The sequence below is a fragment of the Salminus brasiliensis genome, chromosome 14, assembly GCF_030463535.1.
Source record: "Salminus brasiliensis chromosome 14, fSalBra1.hap2, whole genome shotgun sequence".
NCBI classification, from domain to species: domain Eukaryota; kingdom Metazoa; phylum Chordata; class Actinopteri; order Characiformes; family Bryconidae; genus Salminus; species Salminus brasiliensis.
In genome coordinates, this window is record NC_132891.1 from 30007671 (window position 1) to 30022498 (window position 14828).

At 42.9% G+C, this 14828-nt stretch overlaps 1 protein-coding gene across 2 annotated transcripts in view; it reads right to left on the minus strand.

Annotated features, from left to right (window-relative positions):
* magi3a (membrane associated guanylate kinase, WW and PDZ domain containing 3a) overlaps nucleotides 1-14828 on the minus strand; it is a 206513-nt gene that overhangs the window by 46754 nt on the left and 144931 nt on the right. For both annotated transcript variants that reach the window (XM_072656512.1, XM_072656513.1), the window contains exons 5-7: nucleotides 11945-12113; nucleotides 6743-6822; nucleotides 4311-4368 (exon numbers count right to left, since the gene is read on the minus strand). In XM_072656512.1, coding sequence (XP_072512613.1) covers nucleotides 4311-4368; nucleotides 6743-6822; nucleotides 11945-12113 — 307 coding nt within the window. The remainder of the gene's footprint in view (nucleotides 1-4310; nucleotides 4369-6742; nucleotides 6823-11944; nucleotides 12114-14828) is intronic.

Consider the following 14828-nt stretch of genomic DNA (forward strand, 5'->3'; position numbering starts at 1 on the left):
TTCCATTTGGGGTTTCAAGATTTCAACTTAATAACAAAATAACATAATATCTTAATAATGTAATACTATTACATAGTACTATTACTATTACTTAAAAACACTAATACTATTACAGTACTTGGATTCAAAAACAATTGCTAAATAATCATTAAGGCCTCCTCTAAACACCTAGACGAGTCCAAGTGGAGTGAGACTCCACTTCTAATATCTCCTGGTTTCAGTAAGGTGCATCACAGATGATTTCCTGTCATATTGACATTCATAACACTGGAACACTGTTGTTGTCTGCGAGACTGATGCCTTGTCCTGTCTTTGGGGAGTGTGTGGAGCTCAGAAGGAAGATAAGCTTGGCAGTACAGCACATTATTAATGTCTACCCATTCATGCAAACTCTGTATTTGCATAAAACGTGACATAGTATTGTGGCATAGTTTCATGCGACAGCTTTTATACACCTGGTGGCACCTGATGCACAAACACACACACACACACACACACACACACACACACACACACACACACACACACACACTAAAGAGGTTAAGCAATGGATCCATTTTTAAAATGAGTTGTTCATTATGTATCACTAATTACACTCTTGATATGTATATTTAGAAATATGAGCAGATCCTGGCGATCAGCCTGATACACTGCGAACTGTGTACATCTGATATGCTAAACATCTCCACACTGGTAGGTCTAGCTACACTCCTAAAGCCAGTGTGTTTGCAGAGTGTGTGTGTGACAGGTGCAGTTCTCTGTGTTCAGCTCTCTGCTCAGTGCTGGTGTGTGTGTGTGTGTGTGTGTGTATACATACAGTGTTAGAGACCTGCCAGGTTGTGCACACTGCAGAGAAAGCAGCTTATCGGTTATATAGGTTATACTACTAGGTTCTAGGATCATGACTGAAGCTCACTTTTCACATGCTCACTGAAATAGTCAACTCTGCCTGTGTGTGTGTGTGTGTGGTTGTGTGTGTGTTCTGTTGATGTTCTCGCTCATGAGTCATGCTGAGCCATCTTTTGTTTCCTTAGGCCTCTGACTAAAACAGAACTGACTGAAACGAGTGAAAACGGTGGATGGAAAAGTTGTGGAGGTAACCACGAAGGTGCAAATAGCGGCTAACAGGTGCTAGCTGAAGGTAAACAGACATTATTACAGAGGGTGTGCGAGGAAAAGGAAATAGTGAGGACGACAGAGTGACACTTGGAGTGAGAGAGGGAAGAAAAAGATAGTGAGGACGACAGAGTGACACTTGGAGTAAGAGAGGGAAGAGAGAGATAGTGAGGATGATAGAGTGACACCTGGAGTGAGAGAGGGAAGAGAGAGACAGTGAGGACGATAGAGAGACGCTGAGAATGAGAGAGAGAAGAGAGTGAGGACAATAGAGAGACACACAGTGTGAAAGGGAAGAGAGAGACACTGAGAGTTTGAGAGGGAAGAGAGTGTGAGGTAGATAGAGACACACACAATGTGAGAGAAAAGAGAGAGACAGTGAGGGAGAGAGGCACTGAGAGTGAAGGAGGAAAAGAGATAGTGAGAGGGAGAGACACTAAAAGACTGAGGGGTAAAGAGACAGTGAGGGAGAGAGACACTGAGAGTGTAAAGGGCAAAAGAGACGCCAATGTAGCACTGCCAGGCAGCCGGCAAGCTCAATGGAAAGCGCGGGGTCCCCATGTTCCACTGCACCAGCTAACAGACACTGGCCAACAATACTCAAGAGTGATGAGTGTCTGAAGAAGCAGAGCTCAAACTCAGTATGTGGCCAAGCAAAAGCTGGGTTGAGCAAATGGGATCAGTGCTAGACTAAAAGCTAATGCTAGCCAATTCTAGCTTTCACCATCTCTTCTCTTCAACATTCGCCCCCTCCAAAACTTCCTCAGCTGAACCAAACTGGAGCTAAACACACATGAGAAGGGAAAGTACAGAAAGTACGGTCCTTTTTTTTCACCAGTAAGACTTGAGAAAGTTAAACCTGGGCGATTGAGTGGGGGAAAGGATAACAGCTAACCAGCTATAATCTCTTCAGCTAACAGACATCCACACTGACTAGCATTTTCCTGAGGGATGGGGGAAGAGGGAGGGTCATCCTACCCACCCAGAGAGTGAAGTCTTGGCAGTGGCATTACCAAGTACTGAATCTCTCTATGATTAGACCGACATTTAGACAGTCATGCCACCTGGGAACATGTGTTACATTTTACCCCAGGTTAATCAGCACCTCACGCTCCTCTGCCTCCAGGGTATACGAACCGCTGAGTAAATCCCACTGAAATGAGTCAGCACTACAGCTAATGACTCTCTCTGGGTCCTTTAACATTGCCAAGATTTATACTCCTCATATAAGCATGAACTATCCATCTCTCCAAAATCTGGATTGGTCTTCCAGTATGTTTCCTTGTCGGCTGCACCGGGAGTCGGCTAACTCTGGGTCAGTGTACAATGTCAGTTTCCCTCTCACTGGGACTCCATCTCCTAGGATCCCCTATAGGGAGGCGGAGGAAAAACAACCCATCTCATTTGAGGCAGGTTGTTTCAGCCAGCACGCGCACTTTACAACAGTGAGCCATGACCTCACTTCTAACAAGCTCGGCTACTTCCTCTCCTGCAGCAGCTCATGAATCATCGCTCACTGCTGACACGTGAGGGCCTCGGATCTATTGAAACGGCAACTTTCTGCTGTTACGGGGTTGTATTCTTTTGCCCCTCCACTTTTTCCACCTAATCATCACAGAACTTTCAGCACGTCTGGGGTTCATGCTTTAGCTTCAGTTCCGACGTGCCCTGAAGGCTTGAAGCACTGGGTCTTTCCATTTGAGAAAAATAAAAATCAAACCTGTCAAAAGCTGAAGAGTTAAGAGGTTCGCTCCCAGAAGCGACATCCTGGTTGTAAGGATGGATCGTGAATGGGGGTAGCGGTGCTGTTTTTTTCTGTTTTTTTGGGGGGGGGGTTTTGGTGCGTGACTCATGGCACACACACATCAGTCAGCAGCTGCATTCTGCTGTGTTCTTCACCATCTGCTTCTCCAGCTAATCTAATTACTTAGTTGCTGACTATGACTTATGAATGCATTATAAATGTAACACACAGGCTATGTGCTTGTCATGCTAATGCTAAAACGGTTGGATCTATGGCCTAAGCTTTTCAGTTGTCGCAGCCAGTTCCAGTTTCATTCTGACTTACTATCCACTATTAATGTCCTTCCATGCACAGGGTGTGTCCATCTCTAGAGACAAGTCAAGGGCTCAAAACAGAGCCATGACAACTCAAAAGACCATCTAAAAGCATAATAAGCATCTGGTTGAATGGTTCTCTCTTTGGTTGATGGAAAAACTCTTGCAGATGGTTCTTTAATATGGTTCTAGGCTCCCGGGCACAGTGTTGGTCCTATCACCAGGAGATCTCAGGTTTGAATCCTGGTGATCTGATGACTTGAGAGGACCTTTATCCTCCCAGCACGGGGTGGACTGGGTGATAAGGGAAATCCTAGCTGGGTGAGAACTACATTGTGTCTACATTGAGTAGAATATTTGGGAAAAAGGGTTCTACTGCTGTCAAGGAGGTCTTTATGCTTACAGTGTAGAGGAAGCACAAAACACTCTGGACTGACTGTATCTAAGAGTACAGGTGTGATACCATCCACCGGGGTAGAGGGGACTGAACCAGGTTCCTAGATGAATGCTTTTGTGATCCTTGGTGATTGCTATAGTATCCTAGATGGTTGCTATGGTGTTGCAAAAAACGTACGTCTAATCAAAAGGCTGTTTACAAGCCCTTCCTGAGGTAAAGGTGTTGTGTTTAAGCAAGACAGGAGGTCCTCCAGAACCAGGGTTGGGAACCAGTAAAATAGTGGTGCAGAGATACCAATGTTTACTAGAAATATGAATGTCCTGAAGAAAGCACAGAATAGTTGCACAGCTTAAGTGGTTTCCACATCCAGGCACTTGCCAGGCTGTTGCTATGTGGTCATGATGGTGAAATGGTGGTTGCTAAGGTTCTGTTAGGTGGTGCTAATGTCAGGTGGCTGATACAGTGTTGCTAAGTCATCGCTACGTGAATTGCTATTGGTATCCCAGGTGGTTGCTATGGTGTCAGTAGTTGGTTGCTAGGGTGTTGCCAAGCGGTTGCTGAGGGACCGGATGTGGTTGATTTCTTTTGTGTATTTGCATTTTTAAAAATTCTGGTTTATCACAAATACCAAACATCTAATCAATAAGCTGTTTACAAGCCTTCCCTGAGGTGAAGGTGTTGTTCCCAAGGGGGTCCATCAGGACCAGGGTTGGGAACCACTGGTCTATGCGATACTTACTCCACAAAGTAGGTGCCATACTGTGGGTCCTCAATCTTCTCCCAGCCGTAGGGCAGCTCTGTGGAGGAACAGACAGATAGATCAACGGCAAAGGCAGATCAATGAGGGTGTTTCAGGGCATCATGAAGGGTCAAGAAGTTCTGCTCACTTATCTGATGTGCAAGAAGAAGGATGATCTGCCCGGTAGGTAGGGAGATGAGAAAGAGATGAATAGAAAAGAGAAGATCTGGGTGCTAAAATGATGAATGGACATCTTTTTGAGCATGGATATAATGTGTGTTTGATGTCTTTCTGATTTGAAAAATAATAATTTGATAAAACTCATAGCTCTATGATCGGGAGACATGTTCAATCACCAATTATGCCAGTCATCCATGGCTGCGAGTCTCTTTCTGGATGGGCAGGATGGCTCTCCCTGTCCCACTATCACTCAGCACAATGCTAGCTAACACAGGCATCAGTTAGCTGACATAACAGAACTGGCACTTAGCATGCTCCTCCAGGCATGTTCAGCTGTCCAAGGCCTTTGCGCCGCCAGCGGTTCCAGAAGATACGGTTGGCTGGCTTCACAAGTCTCAGAGGAAATGTGTGCTAGCCCTCACCCTTCCAGCACTGGAGACCTAGCTAGTGGGTGGACTTGGATTTGATTAAATTAGGGGGGAAATATTGGTTTAAAAAGAAAAACAATTACGTGGTTTCTGACTGTTCTGTTTCTCAAGCCTGTTTTAGCAACACAAGATTTCAGCAGTTGCAACTGTGTCCCATGACAGAACTAGAACAACTGTTGCATATTACAAGTACATGCCTTCAGGCTTTAGTAGAGCTCAGTAACACTGAGATAAATAACTGATCAGCACAGTGATTTATCAGTCTACTCAGGCTTTAGTAGAGCTCAGTAACACTGAGATAAATAACTGATCAGCACAGTGATTTATCAGTCTACTCAGGCTTTAGTAGAGCTCAGTAACACTGAGATAAATAACTGATCAGCACAGTGATTTATTAGTCTACTCAGGCTTTAGTAGAGTTCAGTAACACAGATAAATAACTGATCAGCACAGTGATTTATCAGTCTACTCAGGCTTTAGTAGAGTTCAGTAACACTGAGATAAATAACTGATCAGCACAGTGATTTATCAGTCTACTCAGGCTTTAGTAGAGCTCAGTAACACTGAGATAAATAACTGATCAGCACAGTGATTTATCAGCACAGTGATTTATCAGTACAGTGATTTATCAGTCTACTCAGGCTTTAGTAGAGTTCAGTAACACTGAGATAAATAACTGATCATCACAGTGATTTATCAGTCTACTCAGGCTTAAGTAGAGTTCAGTAACAGAGATAAATAACTGATCAGCACAGTGATTTATCAGTCTACTCAGGCTTTAGTAGAGCTCAGTAACACAGAGATAAATAACTGATCAGAGGGTTATAAGATAAGATAAAACCTTTATTAGTCCCGCAGAGGGGAAATTCTCTATTTGTTTTTTAAAGATAAGATAATCTATACACACAGTATAAATAATATAATTCAGACATGTTTGCACAGCAGCACAGTGTCACCTAAACATCCAGCTCTTCTGGAGTACAATCAACACATCATCAAATATTGCTTTGATATAGCCGTACGTTAATGATGTTAATGTAACAGATTCTACAGATATTTGGCTTAACATGGACAGACAATGACAGAACAAGCTAACCGCTAACCTAGATGACCTTCACACGCCTACATTTAATAGCTTCCACAGTGGACACTGTGCTAATGTAACAAGTTAGAGGTTTTGGGCTAACCTAACCTAACTCCATATATGGTCCAGCCATATAGAGAGGAAGAAGTAGGAGTGTAGGTTGAGGGATTATTAAAAAAATGAACACACAAAAAATGAATGTAGTAAAATTCACTTGAGTGAGAGTCACTTGTTGCAGTGTGAGAGGAATGCAGGAGTGGGTGGCATACACACACACACAAACAAACAAACACCCTTCATGCAAGAGGAGAGCAGGAACTGCCTGGGAACGATGGCACACTGATGAGTTCTCTGGCCTGCTCCAGAGCACCATTAGTAAACAAACGCAGTGCAGGACTGGAATGTCTTAGCGCTCTGCTAGCTCCTGCCTGTCTGTTTGGCTATACTGCGGGTGCCAGGAACAAAGAGAGAGAGAGTGTGTGTGTGTGTGTGTGTGTGTGTGTGTGTGTGTGTGTGTGTATGTGTGTGAGCGTGTGTATTTGTCAACACCAGTGGTGAATTTGTTTTCGGACGTGTCTCGGTTTGGAGAAGAAATTTTTAGCAAACTACCAGCAAGGTACGCATAGTGAGGGAGTTTCTCTGTTGTGTATGTACTGTTGACTGTGTGTGTGTGAGAGAGAGAGAGAGAGTGTGTGTGAGTGTGTGTGTGTGTGTGTGTTGTAGAAAATAATCCATCTCACCTCCATCCTCACATTTCTCAGGTGGTTTAGCTTTCTTAGCCAGTCGTGGATCCAGCCAGGTTGTAGTTTTTGTGTTATGACTGTAGAGGGGGAAAAATGCTAATATTAATATTAATAATAATAATAATAATAATAATAACAACAACAACAACTGAGGTTTGCAGCATAGCTTAGCTTATTTCCATTTATATATTACATTATGCATCTTATCAGCTACTACATATGAGTCTGCAGCGGTTGAGCTAACATGGCTTCAGTATACAGTGGCTTGCAAAAATATTCATACCACCTTTTCATATTTTGTCACCTTACAACCACAAACTTACAAAGTCACAGTAGTATCATTGTAAATAGGAATTTGAAATTTTGATCATATAAAAATCTGTGTGACGTGCAAAAGTATTCAGCCCTCCTATATTAATACCTTGTAGAGCTACCTTTGGCTGCAACTACAGCTGCAAGTCTTTTGGGGTATGTCTCTACCAGCTGTACGCATCTAGAGACTGAGATTCTTGCCCATTCCTCTTTGCAAAATCACTCAAGCTCAGCCAGGTTGGATGGAGAGCTTCTGTGAACAGCAAGTCTTCCCACAGATGCTTAATATGATTTAGGTCAGGACTTTGACGGGGCCATAATAACACCTGTGGACAGATTCTCCCACCTGAGCTGTGGATTTCTGCAGCTCCTCCATAGTGACCATGGGCCTCTTGGCTGCTTCTGTGACCAGTGATCTTCTTGCATGATCTGTCAGTTTGGGTGGACGGCCATGTCTGGCTTGGTAGGTTTCCAGTTGTAGAATACTGTGTGAAAACAGTGCTCCTTGGGATGCTCAAAGCTTGGGTTTTTTTTTTTTATAACCTACCTCTGCTTTAAACCTCATCTCTGACCTGTCCGGTGAGTTCCTTCATCATGAGTCTTCATGATGCTGTTTGTTCACTAGTGTTCTCTAACAAACTGCTGAGGCCTTCATAGAACAGGTGTATTTATACTGAGACTAAATTACACACTTCTGAAGGCAATTGATTGCACTGCATTTTATTTAGGGGTATCAGAGTAATGAATACTTTTGCATGTCACACTTTCAGATTTTTATTTGATACCAATTTTGAAAACCATGCATCATTTTCATTCCACTTCACAATGATGTGCTACTTTGTGCTGGTCTATCACTTTAAATCTCAATAAAATACATTTAGGGTTGTGGTTGTAAGACGACAAAATGTGAAAAAGGTCATGAATGAAGGGTATGAATACTTTTGCCACTGTATTTCTAAAGCCTACAGCTAGTAATTCGGGTGTTCTGATTAACATTACATAACAAGACAAAAGTGTCTTTAGTAGTAACATACTACATATATTTTTTAATCTTCAGTACATGGCCATCAAATAAATGTGTTTGTTAAAATAACCTTTATTATTTTCAGGATTATATGTGTGTCCCTGTTCACATTAAATGTAATATTAAAAATAAATAAATATATAATTTACATGTACATCCCTCAGCTTGACATTTCACACTCATCACAACTACTTCTGTCTACAAAAAAAATGTGCTACTGTTGCTTTAAATGACATTTAAAATAGGAAGTGACGTCATGCGGTCAGCCAAAAGAACAACAAAGCACAGTTCTGATGTTTTAATTATGTTGTTTGTTTGTTGTTTTTTGTGACATTTTTTTCACTATTAATCCAAAGACAATTAGCAACTGTCGAATAGATTGCTAAGTGTCCTACATGAGGAACAGTATTGTGAACAGGGCTCCCAAGTAATTTTAATTTTGGAAATTGAAATGAGGAAACTGCACCTGGTTTGTTGAATCAACAACAAAAAAATCAACAGCCTCAAAAGTTGAGGTGCACAGAAACAGTGACCGCAAGAAACACCTCAGCGGTCAAAGCTGGGATTTACTATAGTTGTAAAGATACGCTGGTGCGCTCCTGCCCTTCCCTGGAATATTAAAACACTCCTTCAAAGCTTGCTTTAAAAGAGGCGGAACTTCAAACGGCCCTCCCCAGGGTTTAAGCGTCCGATTAAGGAGGGACGTCTTTGAAACGTCGACAGCGTGTGACAGTTGCGGAGCTTCCTCTGAGGCCCAGTGGGAAGACTCCTCATAGCTGATGGTTTGTGCTCACTGGGAATGAACAGCATGTCAAACTCCTCCAGTTTCTTCTCCAAGGCATAAAATGCTCAGAGACACGGAGCTGAAGTCACAAACGTGTGGATGGTTGTGCATGAAGAGAGCGTTTGGGTAGAAGTGCTGAGCACAGACCTAAAACTCCATTCAAACTTTTTTTAGGTTGGCAAACCTCGCATAGTACTGTTCACCTGCTTGACTCTCGCTAGCTTCTATATATATATATATATACACACACACACACACACACATATATATACATACACACACAGATATTTGGCTTAACCCATAATCGTAGGGCACAAAGCTTTTACTAGGGGTTAAAATATGAGACTCTTATGATGCTAAATGCTCTATTTAAACTGAAATTGGAAGCACTACCATTAATGTAAGCTATATTTTTATCTGCAAATCTAAAGCTAGAGGCTTAGGCCATTAGAGCTAGCTCACTTACTAATATAGCTATTAGCTTCCTCTGTACCTATGGGAAAACACATGGGAATGCACACTAGTGCTATTTCAAGGAAGAACCTTTCCACTCTGCTTCCATATCCCTGTTATTTGCATTAGCCTCGGGCGTCATGTAAAACCAGCCTGAAGCTTTGTCAACATCAGTCCTGCTCAATGTAGTGCTGCAGCTTACCGGCGCTTCATAAAGTGCCCTACTTAAAATGGGGATATTTAGGGCTGCATCTACATTTGGCCCCGCAGGTAAGTGAGCAGAGCTCACCTGCATTTGAGCAGAATGCATTACACAAAGTCTGCTCCCTGTGCCAGCTCTGCAGAGTGACTGTGTTTGTTTAGCCTTTGCAAATTAGAAGGCAAGTATCGATAGCCAGATAAGCCAACAAAAGCTTAACTACCATGTTCTCAACATGGCAGGAAGTCACAAATAATAGGGTTTCGCTGATACCGCAATGATGGCTTTACTTTTCACAGAACCCATTTGTTACAAATGGTACATGAAGAGTGAGAGTAACTGCAGTTAAAAGGAAGAACGCAGGCCTATCTGAAACAACAGCTGCTGTAAACAACAGACGCCACTACCTGCAATCTGTGCCTCTGCTAAATTTGAAGGGGGAGCATAAAGACAACAAAATAAGAAGCTCGAACGTCCTTGCTGAGTATTAGACATTCCTGTTCATTTAGAATTTGGTGCTGCTTTAAATAGTGGCCTCAACCAGTGCTGCCAAAGTGTGGCCTGAGTAGGAGTAGGGCTGGGCTATATGATAAAAATATGATATCACGATATTTAAAGACAATTTCACAATACACAATATTAGAACACGTAGACTACAAAGAGTACTTTGCTGCACTAATGAAATTTGGTTGGTTAGTGTTCTTCAAGCTCGGACTACACCCACAACACGCTCACTTGTTCACAATAACAAAACTGATCACGATTTCAATACAATATTGTCATATTGCCCACCCTTGCCCACCCAAGTAGAAGTGGACTATATAATGATACTTTATCGTTAATGTAATAAATTATGTCACAATATGTTTTTCTGAGCATAATGCAAATATTACTAGTACTTAAAGATCACTGGTGAACTGCATGTTTCACTAAAAAAAAAAAGAGTATATTTAGTCCAGTTTTACTGGATTTACAGCAAAACCTTATTGAAATGTGGTTAAAGGTGGTTTGGATGGAGCATGTGGTCTGTTTTAACTTCCCAAACCATAGAAACCCTAAAGATGTTGATATGCATTATGTATTATGTGAAAATGTCATAATAACTGTATCCTCCATCCCTAAGCCTGTGAAAATATTTGATTTGCCTTGCCTGAAAGTTACCCATAACTCCTGAGCCCTAAAACCTTCTCACTCAGTGGAAGGACAAGCATTTTATACTATAGGGTCGCAGTCACTTAAAAACCTTGCATCTCCAAAACGGCAACTTTACAAGAGAATGAAAAAACCTTTCTAACTTTCAATGGAAGTCAATTTTAAAAATGTGCATTTCTGTTCATTCGGTCCATTCATCATGAAATTTGGACACAATGCAAAACAATTACAACCAGATTTAAATTATGTCAAAGAGTCAAAAATGGAAAAAATGGAAATACGCAGTTTTCATTTGACAGTGATGGTGTGCAACGCTGTATTTACACTGTATCTACATGGCGCATTGAAACACTGGTATGTATTCTATTCATTTTCAATGGGACGCGTTGGTTCTGTGAGATGCACATACATTAGGCCTGGCGTGTTGTGTTGTGGCGAAAAACAAACTTTATGAACTTCATTTATTTCCCTTTCCTTTTTTATCCATTCCTGCCAAATTACAGGGCCTCGGATCAACTGTCCATTTATACTCAACATCGGTCCAGCCAAAATCCAAGGAAAACATCTGGTTGGATGTAAACATCCTATGATATCGCTGATGTTGAACACCAGCACTAAACACCTCTGCCCCGTCACCCCTAAAAACAAAAGATTTCAAACCTAGTTTTGAAATATATCTAAATTAGGTTTTGGATTATTCATTATAAATGGACTTTAGCAAGGCATGATTTTAATTGGATGACAGAAAACACCTTTGTTTATGCCCAAATGAGCCCAGCTGAAGAGGGGGGAGTGTGTGTACGCCTGCTGCCGCACTGGAGCAATATAAAGGCAGCATAATTTTTAAACCTACCTACCTTTAAACACCCCGAACACAGCAGTTTGTGCATTCTGGCCTAAACGCTTTCATGCATAGCCAGCTACAAACTGGTGACCTCATTTTCCTCCCTATCTACAATCATATGCAGAACTCTGGATACCCTCTGGTCAATTTACATGTTTTTTTGGACAATATTCTCTATAGAAAACAAAAAAATTAACGTCATTTGATCAGTCGTTTTTGGATTTCTATATATAAATAGATAGTAAATACCCTGCATTTAGGGGTTCAAACATGGTAGTGACTCTCATCTGATACCAGGCTCTAAACCTCAGCTATCACACTTCTAGAAAGATAAAGCACTTACTCAACAAAGAAACTCATATCTCTGGCACCAGTGTGGTCACTAGCACGAAACCCCGCAAAGGCTGGGGCTATTGGTTTGGAGCACTCACTCTATGAAGTAGACCATGCCAGTCTCTGTGTAGGCCATCTCCCAGTTCTTGGGCAGGGGGTCCTGGCTCTCGTCCCGCGGCAGCGTGCCCCAGGTGCGGAAGTCCATGGCGCTGCCGGCCTGTGTGTAGCTGGGCACGGCCTTCCTCCACTCCACGCCCTCCTTATGCTCTGCAGTGCCAGTGGAGAAAAAGGAGACAGAGAGAGAGCGGACTTGGTGAGCAGGTGAGCAGACTCAGGTACGCAAGTCTTACATGGTCAGTACAGCTTCTCTCTCTCTCCGACAGTACGCTCTCAAATGAGGTCTCCTGCTGACTAGTGGTAGAGAGAGAGAGAGAGAGAGAGAGAGAGAGAGCGGTAGAGAGAGAGGCAGAATTTGCATGTTAATGCTGATTTGAAGGAAGCATTCCAAGCTGGGCCAACTAGGCCGGCCTACACTTCTGTGGAGCTTTGGTCAGACCAATGTAGCATGTGTGTAAAGGTGGAGAATATGGCAAAATATGAGAATTTTTACTACATCTGTTTCTCTGCATACTTTGTTAGCCTTCCTTTCACCCTGTTCTTCAATGGTCTGGACCCCACAGGACTGACCACCACAGAGCAGCTATTATTTGGGTGGTGGGTCATTCTCAGCATTGAGGCAGCGACACTGACATGGTGGTGGTGCAAGTGGACCAGGCAGTGCTGTGTCTACGCACTGTCCACTCTAACTTAGTCGGCTCACCTTGTAGAGACAGAAGCTCACCTGTTGCTGTTGGTCATCCTCTAGTCCTTCTGTATCAGTGGTCACAGGATGCTGCCCACAGGATGCAGTTGGCTGGATATTTCTGGTTGGTGGACTGTTCTCAGTCCAGCAGTGACGCAACACATACCAACACGCCACCACCATGGCAGTCAATATCACTGCAGTTCGGGAAATGAGCCACCATCCAAATAACACTTGCTCTGTGGTGATCAGTCTTGTGAGGTTCTGACCACTAGAGAACAGGGTGAATGGAGGCTAAAAAGGTATGCAGAGAAACAGATGGACTACAGTCTGGAATTATACAACTGCAAAGATGCTTCTATGGACCATAAGTGTAGAAAACAAGGAGGTGTCTCCAGGCCTTCATCAGTCTGCATGACCTGGCCTCACCTCTGCAGAGGGCCTTGGGGCCAGGATGTAAATGTGCTGCTTACACATGAGCAGACAAAATGGTGAAAAAAAAGAAGCCTAGCATAAACCGCCCACATTATGTTCTGCTGACAGTGAGGTTTGTGGCATAGCCAGAGTAGACACGTCAACACGCGTGACACAGCACGTCAACACGCGTGACACAGCCTCTGCAGTTTACACTTATGAGGCATCCGGAACATTAGCATGCACGTGCATACACATAGTAACAGTTAGTCCATTTCTCAATACACCGAGATGAGGGAGCATGTGAGGAATCAAGAGAGAGAATGCAACATGAACGGAATGAGAAGAAGGAGGACATGAATAAAAGATGGGGAAAAGAAATGCGAGCTATGCAGGGGTTTCGCGGCTCTTAGGTAAACGCGAGATCTACATACGTTGCAAGGAGACATTCAATGGTTGGCCAGGATACCAGCTAACATTATCATATGCTTTATAACTGACCACCTCCCACACAGTGAAACAACTACGCAGATTGCACTCCCAGAACACACCTCTAGAGAACAGTGGAGGCAATGTGCTTTGCATCCACGGCCCCAAACCGGGTTGTTTTAGTCATGCAAAGAGCAGCTCCTTAGCTTGGCCCAGAGCAACTGAAGCCTTCTCCCCATTTGCACTTGGCTCAGGATTTCAGAGAAGCAGCACAGCCCTTTATTCCCCCAACCACTTATTCTAGTGTCCGAATGCCAGTAGAAGGCCAGTCCAAGCAAACCAGTAGACAGCTGCAAGGTTCCCTGTCCAACTGAATCCCCTACCAGGTCCAACACTTTGGACCAACATGGACTGCCTATTCCAGACTGCTTGCCAAACTGAGGGCTCTTCATTCATGCCATTTCCTCTCAATGGCCCAAATGTGATGATTCACTAAGGTGAATTCTGAAGAGGGCGGTAAGCAGCTTAAGACATTAGGGGCGATCCCCAGGGGTGTCAGTTAGGTCCTCTTAAGTTTTGACTTCTGCCGCTCTTCTTCCCTGTGCCCAAGAAGCTACATCATCAGTCACCGCCGAGGCTGGCAATCGTGACACAAGACACATTTTCATAACAATATCCTGGGCATGAAGCTAATGCTATTTTAATGTCAGTATCATTAGAGCAGTAATGAGAGAATCTGCCTGTAGGCTACCCATGTAACTGCCAGGTCGTCATTTTTCATGCGCCGTGTTTTTGCAAGGATTTTCACTCAGGAAGCGTTCGGTGACTATTGGTCGCAAAACTACATTCACTTGTCTTATACTGAAGAAATATCTACATATAAAGGCTTTCAATGCTCTACAAGTACTCAGGGGAGTAGCGCAAGTTGTGTAAGTAGTCCAGGTGATTCTATGTTTATGTGGCTTCCATACAATCTCATCCTGTGTTACTTTAAAACCTGTGTCATCCTGTGTTACTTTTAAGGGTCACAGATTAACTGAACAAGCGCAATTTTGAATCAATCATTCAATAAATGTTATGTTACCATCATTTTGAATGTTAAATTGCCCTGAATCAGGAGAGAGAAGCTGGTTAGTCTTTGCTTAGTCTTAGCTTAGCCTTAGTTTAGTTAGCAGGATAACAACCTGCTCAGTCTGGCTGCCTGAAAACCCACTTCTAAACATTAAGCTTAATAAGGCTTAATTTAAAAGTTTTTTTGGACATGTAGCCCACGCCCTAAGCTAGCCATTGCTTAGCAAACTCCGCGAACATCCCCCAAGTATCAGACAGACAGCTCT